This window comes from Podarcis tiliguerta (genome assembly GCF_965153285.1).
Source record: "Podarcis tiliguerta genome assembly, chromosome: 6".
Taxonomy (NCBI): domain Eukaryota; kingdom Metazoa; phylum Chordata; class Lepidosauria; order Squamata; family Lacertidae; genus Podarcis; species Podarcis tiliguerta.
The window spans coordinates 57,131,777-57,152,984 of NC_139539.1; the positions used below are offsets into that span (position 1 = coordinate 57,131,777).

Here is a 21,208-nt window from a genome sequence, read left to right on the forward strand (position 1 = left end):
AGTCCATGGTTTGACTTAGATTGAACTCAGGCTTGTATATTGTTTTCTCCCAACAAACCATAATTGGTAAGCCAATAACAACCCTTGGTTTCAATTCATGGTTTGTCAGGAAAGCAGCAAACCCAGATTGGGATATAGTGCCGGACCCAGACTCTGGCCTGATTCCCAGCAGCGCAACAGCAGAAGTTGCTCGAGAGAAGTGAATCGCCCACTGTTTTGCATCATTCACCAGCACACTGTGTGTTCGCATATAAACCATAGTTTAGTTTAACTGTGGTTTAAAATGATGCGCAAACCAGGCCATTGTTGTTCCCTGTTGTCCCATTCTTCTTGCTGGTTTTATAATTATGTCTGTTTAATAATGCAAACCATATCAAATTTCAGTTGTGACAAATCAAACAATGTGAACTATTACTCTACAGTTTAAAAGGTCTGCCAAGAGTATGATTTCATTCACTCTATTAAGTTCAAATTTTCATTCACTCTATTAAGTTCGAATACAATTCAATACATGGGGGCTTAGCCACTGGCTTCAAATTTAGGAAAACCACTTCTTATTCACTAACCTGTGGCACACACAAAGCCTTCACATCTAACTGTATTCCTGCAAGGTCTGTTTGTAACGCAGTCTTCAGTTTCTTTGTCAGAGTAATCACACGGGTCACCGCCAAACTGAGAAGGCCGTTCCACATGGACAAATCTGTACTGTAACAGAATAGAGATTATGAATTCCAGGTCTCCTAAATTAAAAAAGGCATGTATCCCAGATATCCCTAGATCTCTGCTAGGGGCAGCACCAAGAAGAAGGCATCTGATGGCATTATATATATATATATATATATATATATATAAAATAAATTACTAAGCCAACCTTGACTAAATGATCTCAGAATCAAAGCAGTTCCCGATATATACCAACTACCAAAACAATCAATCCACAAATCAATTTACAAAAGAGAAGGTAAAAATAAAGTACTAGTGTTAAAATTTGTATCACAACATAGTGCAAGCGGTTTAACACTGTCTGGCCGCTGTGAGAATAGGATGCTAGGCCTGATCCAGTAGGCTCATCTTATGTCATATATACACATTAATATCCTGTTAATGCCCAAGCAAATGTATAAAACATATGTTTCCAAGTTGCTTTCAGAAAGTAAGGGGAAATGTCTGTGCGTGTTATGGAGCGAATGCCTAAGGATGGCGGGGGGATCTGCTGCAGTCGTGAGCAGAGGATCCATGGTTCCTCTTCCTTCCCTCCTCCTTGGCTCGCTTTGAAACAGCAAAGCGGGAGAAGAGCCGCTGAGTGGGGAGGAGAGAGAGACAGAGAGCCTGCTTGCTTTAAAGGAGCAAAGCGGGAGAGGAGAGGAGAGTAAGCAAGTGTAAGCGGCTCCTGTTCGGTTGGCTCCTTTAAAGCAAGCAGGCTCTCTGTCCCTCTCTCCTCCCCACTCGCTAAATAGCAGCAAAGATTTTTCAAGCAGGCTCTCTGTCTCTCTCTCCTCCCCACTCGCTAAATAACAGCAAAGTTTTTCGCAAGCAGGCTCTCTGTCTCTCTCTCCTCCCCACTCCTCTTATAAGAGCCTTCTCCTCTTATACCCCTCTTCTGCATTATTAACAGCATCCTTCTCCACCCACCCCACGCGTGTTCCTTGTCCCTTGAATGCTTTTCCTTCCCTCCCCACTTAAAACATGGTTACAAAGCACGGATCCACATGGATCCTCAGGATTTTTGCACTGGGTCACCCCAAATTCACCATCAGATCACATAGCATGTCCATGGCTACAGCTTGCACCAAAAAAATCACGCACCCACTGCTGCCTGGGGCTGCAGTGGTGCAAAAACGTGGTTACAAAGCACGGATCCACATGGATCCTCAGGATTTTTGCATTGGGCTACCCCAAACTCATCGTCAGATCACATGTCTGTGGCCACAGCATGAACCACAAAAATCATACATCCACTGTTTTGTTTAGAATATTTTTTTTCTTGTTTTCCTCCTCTAAAAACTATGTGCGTGTTATGGTTGGGAGCGTTTTCTAGAGCGAAAAATACGGTATGTTGTGGATTTTTGTTTTTGCTGGTTTTTATTAAGGGCTATGTTCAAATTAAGGAGTTCTCAAGGCTAGATCTCCCATGATTATGTGTGTTCTATAGCGATTAGGATGGCAGAGAGATGTCACCAGGCAGAATGAAGTCTTGCACCTTCATAACAGTGCATGCAATCTCTAATATACCGGTATGTGGTATTTGTGGGTTGAGGGGAAGACCAAACTAGTACTGCTCTAAGTATGCAGAATGTTCTCTTTTTGTTGCCATACTGATTGGCAGATAGCTACCCATTTTGCTGTTTGAGGTAATGGTTTCCCCTGACTTCTTCATTACCCACCCCCCAGTCCTTGCACCTTCAGAGGTAGGGACAAAAAGAGTGATTTGGGACACTTTGGTGGCCTGCCTGTGAAACTCCTTCCCCAGGAAGACCTGTCTGACTGCTGTTCTGTTGTTCTTCCAAAGTTGGGGAAAACTTTTATTCCCTTTTTAACGAGTATTCTACGTGGGGCTGCCCTTGAGACTGACCCAGAAACTCCAGCAGGTGCAGAATGCCGCGACAAGACTCCTTGCGGGGTCCTCACCACGGGATCACATTCACCCGGTGCTATACCCGCTGCACTGGCTCCCAGTGGAGTATAGAATCAGGTTTAAGGTGCTGGTTTTAACCTTTAAAGCCCTATACGGCCTAGGACCCTGGTACCTATGGGACCGCCTCTCGTGGTATGTCCCATGGAGGATCTTACGGTCTTCAAATAAAAACATCTTGGGGATCCCTGGCCACAGGGAGCTTAGACTGGCCTCAACCAGAGCCAGGGCTTTTTCAGCCATGGCCCCGATCTGGTGGAACGCTGTGTCGCAAGAGACCAGGGACGTGACATCTTTCCGCAAGGCCTGCAAGACGGAGCTGTTCCACCAGGCCTTTGGCCAAAGCACAGTCTGACCCCCTCTCTCCATCTGTAATCCTCATAGAATCCTCATAGCCCAATGGTTGCCATTAATTTGATTCTGAATTGATTTTAGAATGTATTTTAATTAATTGACTGTGATTTTATGTAAATTGTGCTATTTTTACTGTTGTTAGCTGCTCTGAGCCTGGCTTTGGCCAGGGAGGGTGGGATATAAATAAAAAATTCTTCTTCTTCTTCTTCTTCTTCTTCTTCTTCTTCTTCTTCTTCTTCTTCTTCACCACAGCATTGATTCTGAGAGGTCTAATTCTGATTAAAGCCCAGTTTTCTCCCCACTAACACAGAATAGTGGCCTGCCTACATGTTCCTTCTTGTATCAGACAAAACCATGCAGGCTGTAGGCCACTTAAGCTCTTAGCCCATAAGCAAAGCTGGCCAGGGATAGGATGGGGGCAAGAAGATCATCACTGTTGATAGGATTCACACAGAATTCATGTACCCTGCAGCTGAGAGCATTGCTTCAATGAGAGGATCAGGGTGGAAAGTCAAGGCTCTAATTTAATGCTCTGAAGTAGCATGCTGGCAAGTCCTGTCACCGCAGGCATCACTCCCTTGCCTTCACATCCCCCTTTGCCCCTGGATTGGCAATTGGGGAATTAGGAGAAAGTACCCCCTGAAGAAGCCAGATCTGGCTAAGAGACTTCTAGGTACTGACATCTCCTCTAGGAACTGCAGTAGTTTTTGGATCAGCTGATGTCGCTGAATTGGACCTCTGCTCTTGGTGGATGACTCCTGCCTTTCTGCTTATCTGCCTGCTCTTCTGCCAACCATGAACTCACCTCCCATGCTCCACCAACCTCAGATGGTTTCCTCTCCTTGGGACCACTCTACTTTTTAAAAAATGTTCCCAGCATCCTCACCTTCTGCCATGGTCTCCAGAAGCCCTTCTTGCTAGCAAAGGTCCAATCCTGCCCAAAACTAGATACTAAGTGCCTGACAGGGTTCCAATTTTCATTACCTCTGACACCCTCCAAAATCCTCCACCCAGAAACACTAAGTGAGCAAGTCTGTGAAAATCTCTGGGGTTTGCTTAGTACCAGATACACGTATCTTCCGTCCTGCCTTGTCATACCATTAGGGCACATTTCAGAGATCAGATGTGCTCATGCAACTCTTTTCTATGATTTCATATTTGCTGTGGGCTTTAACCTATGCTGCCCCTGTTCATTGTTGACAGGGTGACTAGGAGGCCCATATGCAATGTATCACCAGTGCTATCAGTTTCATTGTGATGCTGTGAAAGATGTCATGGGAGAAAGGTCTCCAACTTTTACTGGCTTTTGTGTACTTTCAGTCATATGCTAGAGTTCCAATAAGCTCTATACCTCTAGATGCAACAGCCAGCCTGCAATAAAACCTTCTCAGTTACAAGTTCAATATTATCTGTGCTCTCCTTAGTTTGCTATATCCACTTTTCTTAGCACCTAATACAGTAGGGCTTTCAGCTGCTATTCCAATAACAAAAGTAATGATGATAAATAATCATATGTAAGCTGTGGCTTTGAGCAAGGCCAAAGAATGACTACTCAAAAAATGAGTAGCCTTAGCATGGTGACAAGATGATATTATACGGCACTTTTGAAGATAATGGGAATCTTACCACTAATGTCTGTAACAATCAAAGCCTTAGTCTGAAGACACTTTGTAGGTGGAAAATGCTCAAGGATGAAAAATGAGCGGCTGTGGGCCATAATCTCCCAGCCAAAAGCAAGGATATTGAGGGTGCTCCACACAAATGGGCTCTACATCAAGAGTGCTCTAGCATAGCTAGTAAAGTGTGGCAACTCCCCAGTCACTTTCTGTACAAGAAAGACAATAAAAGGCTTGCTCCCCCACTGCTGTGCAAAGTGCTTTGCTGACCCCATGCTCTATGGTTAGCTCTAAGGGCTAGCAAAACACATTGTGCTGCCCTCCCAAATGCCACACAGCCAGCTGGTTGCTGGGTGTTTTCGTGAAATGCTGCACAAGGGACTGACAGGTGTCATTGACCTGACATCAGATAATTTGAAAGGAAGGCTGTCCTGCCAACCTGTCAAAGGTGGCCTGTGGGGGTGGGGGAGAATAGGAAACTGACCCACTGGAGCAACAGAAAACATATCTGCTCCATCTTTGCAGTGGGACTGCAAGCAGGCTGTTTAAGTGGATGCAAAACTGGATTGTCAATAAATACTGAAGTTGGGATTATGATACCTCTGTTGAAAATAAGTGGAAGTAAGAGAAGACAATGGGTGGTAGACATGCTCATTTTTAAATCATCACTTTCTCCAGACAGCACATGGTGCTGATAATTCATTTATTTTTTAAATTTACCATTATGAAATGTGGACAACCAAACAGGTATGTGCAGCTGAACAGGTACAATGAGGTCTGAAATTCAGACAAGGTATTTGGACCCCATAAATTGAACTGAACTGATTAATCTGCAGATTCACACCACCTGGGAAAATTGGAAGAGGAAGCGGTGTCTATGTTGTGCTTGTGTAAGTGCAACCTCTGGTACCTGTTGGCTGAGCTGGTGTGATGGCATTGGATGCTTTCCTACTGTTTAGGGAATAGAGCTTGTCAAAATGATTGTAATCCAACTTTTGAAGGAAGGAAAAGTTGCTGGTTTGACATGGATTGCAGCACAGTCCCTTGGGATGAGAGTATGCTTGAGGGACAGGCTGGAGACTAGAAGTGCATGGAAGCTAAAGGCCCCAAAGGCAATGCGGGTGAATGAAGGAAAAACATATTTGGGGCAAGATAAATAATGGCTTGAGGGAAGGGAGCAAAGGAAATGAGGACAAGCTAAGTTTCTTCTCTCATCCGCATTTTTAAAAAACTTTATTTCAAAACAAAATTTTATATTTTTGCTTTTAAGGAAGCGACTCTTTGGGGGAAAAACCCACATAGATCAGTATGGCTTTGTATGCTCTGTGGAAGGTCTATGTATAGATATGAGAACACAAAAGGCCGGCCACAAGGCACAAGTGGGCATTTTTCAGTGCTCTGCTCTGAAAAATGAGGACCCAAGGAAACGATGTGTAATAGACACATGGAGTTGAAAGGGAGCCATTTTGATTTGAATTAATCAGCCACCTTGCAAGCTTCTCATTGCAATACATTGAAATACCACACAAACAGATCACAAAGACACTCACCCTTTTCCTCTGGCAAGGATCGCAAGTGCTCCATGATGACCAGCTGGAAAGTGTACAATCGATGGGCTGTGGTGGGTTGCTGGGAGACCGGCGCCATCTGCCCTTGGTCACATTGGTATCAGCTCCATATAGTTGAAGAGAACTGTCTTTTTCTCCACTGCATTTTAATAGAGGGAAAGCTATTTTTTCATTAGGGCGCATGTCAATCTGTCTCCTATTTCTTAATGCCAGCACCCACCCGGGCACCAGTTTAGAGCACTTCCCATTCACAGAAACGAGGTGTTCAATTAAAGTACACAACAGTTTTGCCACTCTGCCTTGTGCAAAATTCAAGTTGCACAACTAACTCAAGTATTGTAATTGCTGCACGAGCAAAATCCCACATAATTGAATTCTTGTGTGATTACTAAGGATGTGTGATGCAGAACTCTGCTTGGACCACTGCATGCCCATCAGCATACCACTGAGAGCTATTTATTGTTGAAAACAGTCAACATACAACCTACATAGTGCCCAGTACTAATACATAGTGCCCAGTACTAATGGGTGTGTAGATAGTATCCAGAGTTGATGTTGCATCTCAGCTTGAGGTGATGCCAATTGACCAAAGCTCACTGAAACTCAGTAAATGGTGAGACAAAATCTAATAAGCCCAGGCTGAATTTAACCTGCCACTTTGAAGTCCCTTCCTAGCTATTGGCTGAATTGCTATGATGTCACAGATGCTTGATATTCAGAGCTTATTCACTGTATTGAATTAGTGGTCCTCCCTCCACCCTTCCTGCTCCCCCACAAGTATATGGTTCTCACTGGATTAGGTAACTGATAGGTGGATTTGTAGCTGGTTGATTGACCAAACCCAAAGAGTGCTCATTAATGGTTCCTCATCATTCTGGAAAAAAGTGACGACAAGTAGGGTGCTACAGGGTTCTTTCTGTCCTGGTCAGGGGTGCTGACATGGAACCCAGGTTATGGGTACCCAGTGGAGCCCATGACGTAACCTGCCGTCATGACGTCGTGACATCATGATGCCACGTTGTGTCGGTGGCTCAGCGGCACTTCTGAGGCCTCGCAGGGTTTCGAAGGGCTTTGCGAGTCCTTTGATGTGACTTCCGGTTTCTACTGGAAGTCGCATTCAGAGACCTCTGACTTTGCTTTTAAGACCTTGCAGGGCCTTGGAGGTCACATCTGAGGCCTCGCGAGTCCTTTGATGTGACTTCCGGTTTGTATTGGAAATTGGGTTTGGAGGCCTGGCAGGGCCTCTGACCTCCTCTGACCTCCTCTGGGAAGTTGCATCAGGTCTCTAGTAGAAACTGGAAGTCGTGTCAGAACCCCATGTTGTGAGAGCTAAGCAAAAATAAAAAATAAAAATTGTGGGTGCCCTGGCATCCAGGGGCCCCTAGACCTGACATCTATGGTCCTGGGCCTATAGCTGTTCAGCATCTTTATCAACAACTTGAGGGCATGCTCATCAAATTTGCAGATGACATCAAACTGGTATTCAGAAGTATTAATGCTTGAGACTGTGGAAGTCGGTGGGGATCAGTGGCTAGCCTGTGACCTTCAAATTCTGCTGGCCTACAACTTCCACCACCCTCAGACAGCATGGCCAGTGATCAGGGATGATGAGTATTGTAGTTTGGCAACATCAGAAGGGCAACAGGTCAACCATGCCTGCCTTATAGCCTGGCTGCAGCTTGAACATGGATAATTTATGGGAATCTTTCATGCCTTCACTCTGACATGCATATGAGACAGAGATGAGACACAGAGTAGTCGCAAATGGCCGGGTTTCCATTCTGCCTCTTTAACATATGAAGGGATTTTATAGGTTTTAATCTATATGTATTAGTACAAATGGAGGAAGGTAAAACAAATATATACACACAACCAATTCACTTTCTGTAACTAATACAATACCTGATAGGAATCTATTCTTTTCCTTGTATATTATACAACCCATCAACGGTTTCCCACGAAACAGAGAATACTTCATATTTCAATTTGACACACTGACGATTGTTACCTCCATGTAAAACATTATGAGTCAAATGTTAAGCCCTTTTTTCTCAGACAAGGCTATTAATAAAAACCTGATAAGTCTCTCTGTGTGCATGTGGGGTAAAGCCTTTGACTGCACAAATGACATGAAATAATACTAGAAAATCTCCTGATATCACCAGCAAAAAGAAATCTATTTAGTGATCATTTTCAGGGTTGAGTATGCCTCTTCAGATGTTCTATATCAGAAACATACGGAAACAAAACATAATAATAATTATATATATATAGAAAAGAAGAGGCAGTAAGGATTTGCACACTAGCTGTGCCCCTACCCCTCAATCATCCTCCATAAGTTTATCTTCTGAACCTGGGAGATTCTGCATGAACTCCTAAGTGTCTCCTCATGCATTTTAGAATTGGAGTCCTAAAAGACTGCCCTCCAAATTATGCTTGCTAGCACACTTATCGCTGCCCTCTTCTTCTTCCTCCTCCTCCTCCGTTTTCCAGAATGACATATAACGTATTTTAATGCTAGTCTGAAAACTGTGTGGTCCACCAAGCCATATTCAGTCCCAAGGATTGTTAAGCTTGTTCTACTGCTGCCTTCTAGGGTTGGAAAAATGGGAGGGGGAGTGTCAACTGCTTGGCAGAAGGATGCAGCATTTGGCTTGGGGGGCCTGCAAATTGTGCAGTCCTGTTTTAATGAGCTCCCTTAGGACTAGGGAGGCAAGATGCGCCTGTTTCAAAGACACCTTCAAATAGGTCTCATTGTATTTTCCAAGGAATACCAAACATGGCGGGGAGCGGCAGTGCTTTGCCATCCTTAACACAGAGATCCATGAGTCTTATTTATAATTTTTTCTGGAGCAATAAGCATGCCTTGTTGTCGCAACTATTACTTCCTACAATCAATTTTCTGAAAGTCTTTGGGAATGTAATCAAACTTTAATTACAAAAGAAATTAAAATGATAATTAATTTTTCACTGGCAGTTAATAAAAGCTTCCATCCACCTTGATTATGGTGGGTTAAACACCCAGAGCAGGGTGTAAATTCTGCTTCGAGGAGTAATTTGAAAAACAACAACAACAGCAAGCCAGAAATAGAGAACAAAGACAAATGCTACTTTCTAGAAAGATGAAGAGAAATAAACAATGCAGAAATAATTAAGATGGGAATGCCACTGGCTTCAGCAATTTCTTTTAGCAGAAGCAGGTTTGCAACAAGTAGATTTACATGACGTAAGTGTACATTTTACACCGCCGTGATATATTCCAATTGCTTGCCCAGTTAAGAAAATAATTGATACTTCTCTTAATTGTACTGCTTACAACTTAATCAGGCATTGGAGGGTCTGATCGAAAGTGAAACACAATATGCCTACCTGACATCTGCTTAACACTTTTTGTCATATTAAAATAAATGAGTGCTATTATTAATATTAGGAACAAAAAGCAGTTAAGTAGCGAGGGGTGGCTGTTCCTGGCATAGAGTGCAATTCTGCAGAATAAGATGACAAAAGGGGTTGATGGGAGAAGAGATTATACATAATGAAGGTCTCACGAAGTTACAAGGGGGCAGCAGTGTAGGAGAGGTGGAGGGCTTTAAAAGTAAGGATGAAGTGCCTGAGGTTAACATGTAGGGAAACAGAATTACATAATCAAACAATAGGTGAAAAATGTGAATTTAGTGTGTGTGTGTATTTTTTAAAAAGGGAAGAGTTTGCGGAAGAGGGTGTTAGTAGGAAAGAAGTTATAGTCATCTTCCAGATGACTTCCTGATAGAAGTAGATGTACAGGAAAAGGCAACTCCGGGAGATGTAGTAAAGGATGCAGAGTTTGCTTGGCTGCTAGAGGAGAAGGACAGGAAAAAGTCAAAGGTGGCCCTTTAGTGGCATGCCTCTGAGATGGGCAGGCGACAATACCTAAGAAACCCAGAGTGAAGATTCTTTAAGTATTACACTAGCATTGTGGAAGAATCACGTCCATGTGTTTATCCTATGAGCATCAGTGTGATATTTAAAGGCCTACAGCCACATGGACCTTTCCCATAGAATCAGCTCTAGTGTTGCAGGCCTTTAAATGTTATATAAGAACAGTGGGATAAACTTAAAAACAGCAGCACAGCTCCTGTAATGGAAGGTGAAGGATTAATGGCTGCAGACCTTCCAAGTGTCCCTGTTTTCCAGGGGCAGTCCCGGATTTGCAGAAGCTGTCCTGGTTTCTGATTTGATCCCAGAATGTCCTGGGAGAAATGCTGTAGGGTATGGACTAGGACACCCCTATGTCATTGGATAAGTGTTGGAAGGTATGTGGTTGACAGCATGGAAACAGAAGGTATCACCCATATGAAGTGGAGTATGTGAAAAAGTGGAAGTGACAAGTTGGCATATACAATATTCACTCCCCCCCCCATCCCACCCCCATATCTTAAATTTTAGACTCGACTAGGCAAGACAGCCACAGGGAGAAAGATGTTACTGAATATCAGAGCACCATTTCACATACTTTGGAGTCTCCAAGCGATCAGGCTTGTTCAAATGCATGTCACTTTGCAACATGTTCAGTTCAATATGGTCCTCCTTTGGTAAAACTTTGCTACTAATCTAGAAATAGCTCAAGAGGCACTTTCTATGTACCACACAAATATCAGAACAGAAGGTTACCATTAAACGTCACTATCTATCACATTACCATACTGATATTGGTTTGAAAAACAATATTCACTTACCTGGAGCAATGCAAATTTAAGAAGCTTATGCTTGCACAGATCATGAAAACTCTGGCCAGCCACGAACAAAAGAGTATAGATGCTGCACTCATGTTTTAAAGTACTGTGGGAAATCTATAGCAGGTTTCTTTACTAATTCCGTTTGCTACTGTGTTTGAAAACAGCGGGGCGAGCAAGGTAGATTAGTAGCTGTTTCCCAGCAGGCAAACAGAAGATAAGCTACCTTCCGACAAATTTAACAAAGTTTGCTGGTTGGACAGAGCCTTCTACTGGGCCACTGGAAAACTGTTGGAGAAAGTCGGAGACATGAAGCACAGCTCAGGACCTGTTTACTGGTCTGTCTTACATAAATCTAAGGCTGCAATTCTATAGCCAGTTATGGAGATTTAAAATTGGAACTCTATGCATAGTAACCTGGGTGTAACATGCCTTATTGGACACACAGTGGGACTTACTACAGAGTAAGGAGGCACAGCAGGGGACTGCAACCCCTGTTAACTTCTACCTCTAATTGGCTTCCCATTTGCGGATTAACATTACAATTCTTTGTATTTAATGGTGCTTAGTCTCAGGTAAGTATAGGATTTCACTAGTAAGGTATTTAAAATCTTAATTTAGAAAAGATTTGAATAGGAAATCATTATCGCCCTCAAAGCCCAGTTCCAACCTTTCTGTTTTCATCCTGAAATAATCAATCACAATGAGTTAAAACACAGAGACTTCCTTGATTCTGGAGGAAAACTAAACCATCTGCTAAAAGTATAGGAGATCCTGGTCAAGATCAATAAATGCTTTAGGGTCTCTCTCTCTCTCTCTCTCTCTCTCTCTCACACACACACACACACACTTATTTTTAATTGTATCTTTTTTTCTCATGGCAGCCACATGTTGAATAATACACTGCAGATCATATTCTGGAGCTATAACCACTCCCCATCAGAATAAAAACAAGGGTCATGAAAAGAAAAGCCAGTGTCTACAACTAGACACAACTGCTTACAGTCTGGTGCTTGGTTAAAGGGATATTTTCACTATCCGTGATGTGGATCTGGCAGTCATAAGCAGGTGGGAATTCCACAGATAACAAGGACTGTACCGATTTAATTGTAGTTGAATGCTTGTGCCAGACCTCAACCACCAGCAATTGTTTCTTTTTCCTACCAATTATAAATAGAGTTACGGGCTCCTTTAAATAATGAGTTGAACACAATCTTATCTTTGATGGCCGTTAGCACATCAAATTTATAAGGAGGTTATGTTGATTTATGTGTAAATTTATTTGTAAGTTTTTACAAACTTTCAAGGCAGCTAACAATCTGATACAATACAACGCCATTAAAAACACCCAGAATAATTGATAAAACAAACCATAAGCCAATTGGGGGGAAAAACAGAAAACAAAAATGGGGGAATAATGTTATAGAATTCTATTTGCAGTGCTCCCACTAAAAGGGCTCTGTTTTCAGACATTCTCCTTGAGGAGACCTGGAGGGCAGCTTTTACGCACTTTAACTTGCTTGGCACAAATTCTTCAGGTACAGTCATACCTCGGGTTAAAGTAGCTTTGCGTTGAGCGTTTTCGCGTTGCGCTCTGCTGCAACCCGGAAGTAACAGAATGCATTACTTCCGGGTTTCGCCGCTCGCGCAGACACTCAAAATGACATCATGTGCATGCGCAGCAAATTGTGGCACGTGCAGACACACAGACATGGGTTGCATTCGCTTCAGGATGCGAAAGGGGCTCCGGAATGGATCCTGTTTTCATCCAGAGGTACCACTGTATTCTAATTACTATCATGAAATCTAAAAGACATGAATTACTACAACATACATCCCTTATACATTTATAAGTCCCATTCAAAGCTAAAAAAATAGAATTGTTTTATTGCAACATCATTTCTTTACAACAAGCAACTTAGCAACAACCATTTAACAGAGAACTTGTGCCATATCAGCCGACTTATTATGGGAAGTGCTCAGGAAAGCCTGAGTTCTGCCAACTGGATTCTCAGCAGATGGCCTAACCGATAACCTTTCCCCTTCATCGGTATTCAATGAAGACTAACAATTAAGAAAGATGGTTCAGGCTGTCCAAAGGTTTTGTCAGCTTCAAGTCCCATTGGTCCCATGACTAACAAAGATGTTTCTAGCAGTGGCTTGACCTTTGATGTGATCAATTTCACTGTTAATCATTAGTGCACAGATAAAATGCCATTTACTGGAAAGTTTGTGGATCACTGTTTGCACAGAAGGCAAGCAGTATCACTTGAGATTATAGATACAGAAAATGTAGTATATTTTATAAAAAGAAAATGCAGAGCAGAATCCGACAACCTACAGTGAGTTGGTTTATAAACGGACCCCCAGAACGGATTAAGGTGGTAAACCAAGGTACCACTGTATTTTGGTTCAAAAGTATCATAAATGAGACACCTAGCAGACAAAACTGGGTACATGTTTGTCCATACAAGAGTGGCAGCCAGATTGTGAAGACTAATATATTATTCAGTCTTGATTCAAATTAATGTTCAGAAAAGAAAGTCGTAATATTAACTTGCATGCCAGATCACAGAACAGGTAATATCAAACTTTCAGAGATATTTGCTATAATCCAGTACAGAATTAGCAATGCTAATTTGCTAACATCCACTGTTGTCATGCTGCCCAAAAGAGGTTGGCCACGGGTGAATGTAGTCCTTGAGTCAAACAATGGTTAGCCACTCCTACACTAGACCCTTGGTGGTTTATTCCATCAAGTAGTATGAAATATTCGAGTACAGTGGTACCTCGTGTTACGTACCGTCCCCCCTTATGAATGCTGCGGGTTACGTGCTCTGATAACCCGGAAGTAGATGCTCCCTTGTTGTGACCTTTGCCCTGGGATGCGAGTGGAAGTCACGCTCTGGAAGTGCCCTTAGCGAAAGCACACCTCATGTTACGAACGGTTTCCAGTTACAAACGGACCTCCAGTATGGATTATATACGTAACACGAGGTACCACTGTATTTGAAATTTCAGTTGCTATTAAAGTTTATGCTGGCTTCAACCACTGGCAAAATTGCTTTGTATATTTTCATACTGACCATTGTAGGTTATTATTCTTATTTGACATAAAGGAACTGGGATAAAGGACTCATTCAACACCACCTAGAGATCCAGGATTGATGCAGAACCCACACTTACCGTACTAACCGTTCACCACAGTGCCACATTATCTTAATTGTTAGGAACATACTCAGTATGAACATTGTTCTTTCTGCCAACTCTTTACAGGCTTTCCCCTCCTTTTAAAACTTTTGACTGGGGTTCCCTTTTGGAAACATGAATGCACTGAAATGTTGTTGGGTCTAAGAGAGCTATGAAATCGGATTATGGAGATAGCAATTTATAAGAAGAGATATTTTGCTGCTAATAATGCCTCAAAGAGGCATGGCTTTTGAGTACATCGTTTGTTTTATTAGCTTTCTGATAAAACTTTTTGAGCTTGATAGATGGGCTGCAAGGCAAACATTTCCATGGAGATAAGACTATTTGGAACTGGGGGAAGCTAATTGCTGGACAGTTATTTCATTAATGAGCCTGATATCCCTTTCCTGCAGCAGAATAATTTCAAAAGGAGATAGGTAATGCTCCTGCAGGGAATCAGGAAATCTCAACAGGGTATCTTGTGTTATTTCTCACTGCCTCACAGATAAGAGAGAGGTCATATGATGTATATATTTCCGTTTATAACTAATTCTGTTTACAACCAGAGGGGGTAAAATTGCATCTTCCTCAACACACATTTATTTTAAACCTACAGGCCCCATTGAGATATAATCTCAGAATTACCTAGTTACTTCTAAGCAAGAAGAGGCAAAAATTAGAAGTAAAAATATATCAAAACTTAGGCCCAATCGGATGCCTTTGTTCTTTGCATGTTGTTTTAGGCAAGCCCAATTGTTCTTAAAACTATGACTTGCACAGATAGCCTACCCTGGAGGTAGCCAACAGGTTGGCTGGGGCTGATGGAAGTTGTAGTCCAACAGCATCTGGAGGGCACCTGACTATCTCTGACCTACATTGTCTCAGGACAGTGATCATCAGCAGAATTAGAGGAACAAAGGAAGTTGTATTATAGAAAGTCAGACCATTGGCTCATCTAGGTCAATATTGTTGACACTGACTGACAGGTGGCTCTCTGGGGTTTCAGGCAGAATCCTATTTTGTTTTTTTAAGTATATGAATGTGTCTTTACTTATTGAAAAAGGCTTGTGAACACAGTGCATTGCATATGAGTGGTTAATGATCAGTTCTGTTGGGAATGCTTAGTTATGCCCTACCTTTTGATGGAAATTTGTTATATTAAAAAGTAATAAATTATAAAACCTGTTAAGATCCAAGTGGAAGAACACAACATACTAGCAGTTCACCACAACCTGCAAATGTTATATTTACAAAAGTACAATTTTATGGTATTGGGACTATAGCCAGGAATGGACAAGTGGTCAACTTTATATTTTGTCTATCACATTCAACCTGCAAAAGAATGAGAGCAAATAATGCTTATGATTTTAAATGTTTTTATTTGTAACAGTATTACATGGTGTGTTACAGAAATTAATGGAAAATTTCTAAAAATTTGTTGGTTTTTTTCTGCTGAATGCATTACACATAAAGTTAAGGGTGAAAAAAAGATGTTCAACAAATGGTTTTCCTCTGAGGTAAAGTTAAAGTAGATCTAGAAATGTACTGCAAAAAACAGTCATTTTTATCTTTCTTTTCTTTATTAAAAAAATACGTGTCGGAATGCAGAAATCAAAATGAATAAAGGTAGAAAGTAAACATCTTTGCAACGAAGGTGCCCAGTACATTATTTGATCATAGGTTTTGTCAGACAGTTGAATGACTACGATCTATCAAAATATTTTTTTAATGACATGGTTGGAATCAAGAAACTACTGGAGACAGTACAGGATGGTGAGTGGGATTCCCTGGTTTAAAATTTAAAGTGACAAATTTAGTGCTAGTGAAGAGCAGGAAGGGGAAAGCTTGTTGACTCCCCTGAACCTATTATGTATCTATTGAATGGTACAGTGTAGGCTCCAATATTATCTCGCTTCTAGGCTATGGCAAAAAATGAATCTTCTGATGGTGGAACAGGGTAGCTATGGAGCCTCTTGTTTTAACCCCACCCCACCCCCCAAAAAACCCATAACCAAATGTTTACATGGAGCAAATTTCTTTGTGACTTCTGATTTTGATATCCCAACTTGATTCTCTTTTATAGCTACTGTGTAGTATTGGTTACATAAACTTTTCCCATCCTGGGAAGGTTCTTCAGAGTCGTATGGTTACAGAAATCTTCAAACTATGATGTGAATGCTTTGGTCATTAACTGAAAAGCTAATGAGACCTCAACCTACTCCAAAGTTTTATGAAGAACTGAAATGTCACCTTCTTCTAATCCAATATCCCAACACAAAAATGGTAAATAGTAGGGTTGCCCTATTTATGGAAGCAAAATTCAGTATACAAAAGTTGAACTTTTTTTAGGCAATCATCCTCAATCTTGGGCATTTTACCAATTTCCCGTAATTCCCCCCCCCCCCATGCTATTTTCACTGGGGAATTCCAGATGCTTGGCAACCCTGTAAATAGCTTTGCTAAGGAAGAATGTAGCATTTCCTATTAAAATCAATAATTGGAAGATTATCTAATAAGAAAATGTTTTCATTCACTTGGTTGGACTGAAAATATACAATCCCACGCATTTTAAATCCTACTGGGAATATATTTTTTGCATCTTTTGTTTGATGTGAGTTTGCCACAGAGATCCTGACAATTAGAACAGAGAGAAGAAATGACAGGAACAGTGCATTAGATCTCACTTCTTTGATACTGAGCCTATCAACATCTAGTGTATCATTCACTCACTGGTAAAGCACACATTCAGTATATATTTCAGAGTTACTGGCTGGAATTAGGAAATTTAGTTGCCAGCACCACCAAATCACCATCCTGTTCCGCTTTCAGCTGTGTGTGTAAAATGCTTTCATTAAACCATTCAAACATATGGAAATATACAACTCCAGGCCTACACAAATCAATGGAAAATACACAGAAACCTTGGTGTTATGATCTAAAAACAAAAAATCTGCATAACCCATTAAGCAATTCCTCATTTGGGTTCATTAACTTTTTTTTAGTGCTAAACCACTAAAATTCAATATATTGTGATCTGCATAGGAACTTCAGGAAAACACATTTGACCTGTATAACAATTCTCTGTAGGCCAAAAATATATAGATTCTTTATGCAAATTATGTGCTAAGGATAGGAACCAAACACTGCACTTTTCTTACATAAATGCTTAAAAAAGAGAATTTTTAAAAAGTTGTTTCTGATTTGTGTGTAAACAGTTTTGATTTTTATTTTCTAGCTATGAAATGGCTATGGAATGTACTTTTTTCCCTTGAAAATGTACAGTATGTAGTAATATTTGTGTCATAAAAGCAAGAAAATAAATCATGTGTTACCCATCAACTTTACTAGTTGCTGACAACCTAATTGCTGCTGGGAAATGCACTTTATTATAAGCTTGTGGGGGGAAAAAACCATACGAGATGCAAGAGCCACAGACTGGGGGTTTCCACACTTCCAAAGTACTGCCATTTGCTACCTTCTCTACAGTGTCATGGCATTATTAAAAGAATTCTCATAACATTTTATATTTACAAAAAAAACCTGGCAAATTTCATTCAAACTCCTTAAAGCCATTTCCCCTTAAACATTTAAAGAGTTTTATGGTAAGTTTTTTTTTCCTTTTTAATTTCAAGTTATAAAATAAAAATCCCATTTGAATTTTTCTGATGTACAAAAAGTGATAAAGATGAACAATTTGATCACAGAATCAGTTTCAAAATTCATGCCATCTTCATCTTGGTTAATAAAGTCCATCCCAATCAAATCCAGAAAGCATACTGGAAGTATTTGGCAAACAATTTTTTTCTCTCTCTCTCTCTTCAAAAATGGCACACAGAGAAGAAAAACACTTGTCTGCATAGCATTACAGCAGCAAGATATCAAAGAAATAAAAAATATTCCTTTACTGGTCTTTGTTTTAAGAGTCCCCTAGGAAATAACACTGTTAAGTCTTTTTCTTCTTCTTTTTCTTCATCAAAATATTTGATGTCCTTTTCTACCCACAGCAGAAGTATTCAAAACAAAAAAAGCAGCATTTCATCTCTTTGATGTACTGTAATTTCAAAAGGTCCATTTGGCAAACGTTTCCCAATCAAGATGGATAATCAGCAAAATGGCAATCCATGGTTTCAAGTTAAGGATAATTTTCACAGGAGGCGTTTTGCTGCTAGAGTCTGTCACCTGTCTGTAAGAAAAGGGTATAGAATGGAACACTCAAATACTTTGTCCCCTACCTTCAAATATGCCATTATGGAGTAGTATTGGGTGGCAGCGGCGGGGAATACAGCCAGATCAGTCTAATATGGTGATAAAAAAGTCACCATATCATCAAAATGTGCAGCCACAGAGCTCAATGGCTGTAGAATTCATGATTTTTTTCCTGCATTTTTTATATTATTAAATGATTAGCTGTCCTTTAACAGATTTGAACTGATTACTTCCATAATGTGGTGCACTGGAAATGGCAAAAAAGTGACAAGGCGTGGTGGGAAATGCTGGATAGTTGAAACTTGACGAAAGGTTTTGTTGGATATCAGGACTGTGGAACAAAACAAAAGTGTCATGTTCTGCCATAGAGAGTTGCCACTGGTTGCCAAAACATTTTGCTTGTTGAATTGATGCAGTGAGGTGATTATCCTTTATTAGATGAGATCAACTGCAAGAAAATGTGGGAGCCAAAGGCCTGTCAAGGCTGTAGTTTTCTGTTTGAGTCTTGAAGCACCACAAGCGTGGGTCAACGCTATTTCTTAGGTCTGTTGATCTGGGCATAGAGAGGCTCTCTTTCCTGGGAACAATAGAAAGAAATGTGAATAGAGACAGTTCTAGTCATTTGTATCTAAGCAGCAGATTTCAGGAAAGTAGGTGAGCAGAATAAAAATGCTAAAGAAATAGCATTTTTATTCTTTTGAATTATGATGGTGTTTGAAAAGGCAGTAATAATATAAAAGGATTCAGCAATTTCGCATTGTTTATTAAGAACCCAATTCATTGTTTAAGTTGAAATAATTATAATGAAATAGAATTCATGTACATCTCACAGTACAGTTGAGACCAGAAGAGGCTAAGTTTGCAATTATTGTTTTTAAACACACAGAGCAAATCGGCCCATTGCCCCCACACCCTGAAAGACAATTCAAGACAGATGACTAAATGGTAAAAATATTATATTTCTTAAAATGTAGAAAAATTAGAGGGTCTGCCAGTTAAGCAAATAATTAAGTGTAGGCAGGTGGAATCGATGAATGCATATGAGAGAAGCAGCCCTCTATCTCATGGGAATGTAAGTCATTGCACTGTGAGTTCCCCAGCCAAGGACTGGGAGAAATATCTCCCTTTTTACTGAGCAAGCCTTGAGTATCTGAAACCCAACCTGCACACCCGACTCTTCCTGCGGGGCATTCATCATGATGTGTAAACCATATCCTTAGCATTCTATGGATGATGACTCACGAGTGCCTATTAGCACAGGGTGGCAGTGACATCTTATCTCTTCTTACCTACCAGCACTGAATACCAAACAGCCAAGTTAACCAAATCACCACAAGATACCCTACAGTGCGAAGTAGATAAAAACAGGGAGTCCTAGGTCCCAACCAGGGGCTCCCTCTTAACTCCTTCCCCCCCCCCAAAAAAAGTGCTAGGCAAAGCCCACTATAGAGGGGCAAGACGGGGGCAGCAGTGTAGCTTTAAATACTGGACTGGACTGTCCCCTCCCATTACACACTCCTGCTCATATTCTCCCCCTGGGAGAAACCAGCTTGAGTCTTTATCAAGTCCAAGAAGGTGGATGAGGCAAATTCAATCCTGCTGAGAGCAAGGACATCATTCAGCTTATAAACATGCAGTTTTAGTTCAGAGAAATAATGACAAATTGTTTTCCTGTACTCCAGTTAAATATTGCACATCTACTACTATGAACTTTTCTGTTGGCGCATTGTAGCAATTAGATGCAGGAAGGCTTCACTCCAAAGCCAGTGTAGGCTTGAATAAAATAATAATGGCTAAAATAGCAAAACAATGGATGGTGGTGAGCTAACAAGAAGCCCAATGTGTCATATGTCACCTTAGCATTCCATGATATTATACAAATTCAAAATCCAAATAAATGTTAAGTCAGCGATACCAGATATATCAGTAGAACTACCATGTAATAAACACATGGCAAGTTTGGCTATAGAGCTTCCTAAAGGATCTAAACCTTTCTATAAAGTGCCCTAGTAAATTGACATCAGGATCTTGCCCCGCTATGAAATCCTGGTGTGCAGCAGTGCTGTATGACCTATGCTCCCTCCTTGTCGAGTCCAGCAATGGGCACATGCAAGTGATAAAAATTCTGGAGAACTTGAAAGCTTGCTCACAACTTTGTGACATTTGGGTTGGTCTTGACAAAAGTATACTGTGCGGGTTATTTCCAAATGGAGTGGTGGTGTTGGTGGTGGTCTAAAAAAAAATGCAGGTTATTTTTCTTTGTAAATGACTAATTTAAAATTCTGAATTATATTATGGAACTCTGTTTGCAGGGCTTGTAAGTAAAAAATGAATGAGTTGGAGCATGTAACAGCGGCATATTTTGCATTCCAATCCACAAAGTATTCACTTCTCCAGAAGAAGGGTAAAGGTAAGCATACCATATCTTGTATTTATGGGTGATATACAACAAGGTCAGTCCACTTGGGCAATGGATTTTTACTCAGGCAAATGGGATTTCTACTTCCTCTCCCCCCTCCCCCAAGCTCCCACCACCCCTAAATAATCTGCTGTGGAGGCTAGGGGACCCTCAACAGGGCACAAAGTTGGGGGTGGAGGGGGCTACAGAAGAGAGTAAAGGGAAGTCCCATCACATCTACTATTGTGATGTTGGATCTTGCCCCATGAATCTGTAACACCTATGCAGAGAATCTCAGCATTTCAAATCAGGTCTTATTGCACAGATAATGAACATTATATCCATCTTCATATTTACCCCAGTATGCAAGAAAGAATAACAATTCTATTCCAAGTTTGGGGACACTTCAAAGATTATGCTTACATAGATTGCTGCTGCATAGACCGCAGACACTCACAATTCTGGCTAGTTTACAATACAATAGTACTTGAAAGAAAGACGATTTGGCCTCTAGGCTTCATAAATTTTGATGG

The 21,208-nt window shown here is 40.9% G+C and overlaps 2 protein-coding genes across 14 annotated transcripts in view; both read right to left on the reverse strand.

Moving 5' to 3' along the window:
• C8B (complement C8 beta chain) overlaps positions 1 to 11,205 on the reverse strand; it is a 30,586-nt gene extending 19,381 nt beyond the window's left edge. The window contains exons 1-3 of the mRNA XM_083448080.1: positions 10,886 to 11,205; positions 6,153 to 6,309; positions 567 to 705 (exon numbers count right to left, since the gene is read on the reverse strand). Coding sequence (XP_083304206.1) covers positions 567 to 705; positions 6,153 to 6,309; positions 10,886 to 10,977 — 388 coding nt within the window. The 5' untranslated portion in view covers positions 10,978 to 11,205. The remainder of the gene's footprint in view (positions 1 to 566; positions 706 to 6,152; positions 6,310 to 10,885) is intronic.
• Positions 11,206 to 15,430: 4,225 nt separating this feature from the next.
• The window catches only part of DAB1 (DAB adaptor protein 1), a 635,724-nt gene continuing 629,946 nt past the window's right edge, over positions 15,431 to 21,208 (reverse strand). For all 13 annotated transcript variants that reach the window (XM_083448084.1, XM_083448089.1, XM_083448096.1 and 10 more), the window contains one exon: positions 15,431 to 18,854. Coding sequence is in view for 3 of the 13 variants with exons in the window: in XM_083448096.1 (XP_083304222.1) it covers positions 18,810 to 18,854 (45 nt within the window). In the remaining 10 variants the exon portion in view is untranslated. The remainder of the gene's footprint in view (positions 18,855 to 21,208) is intronic.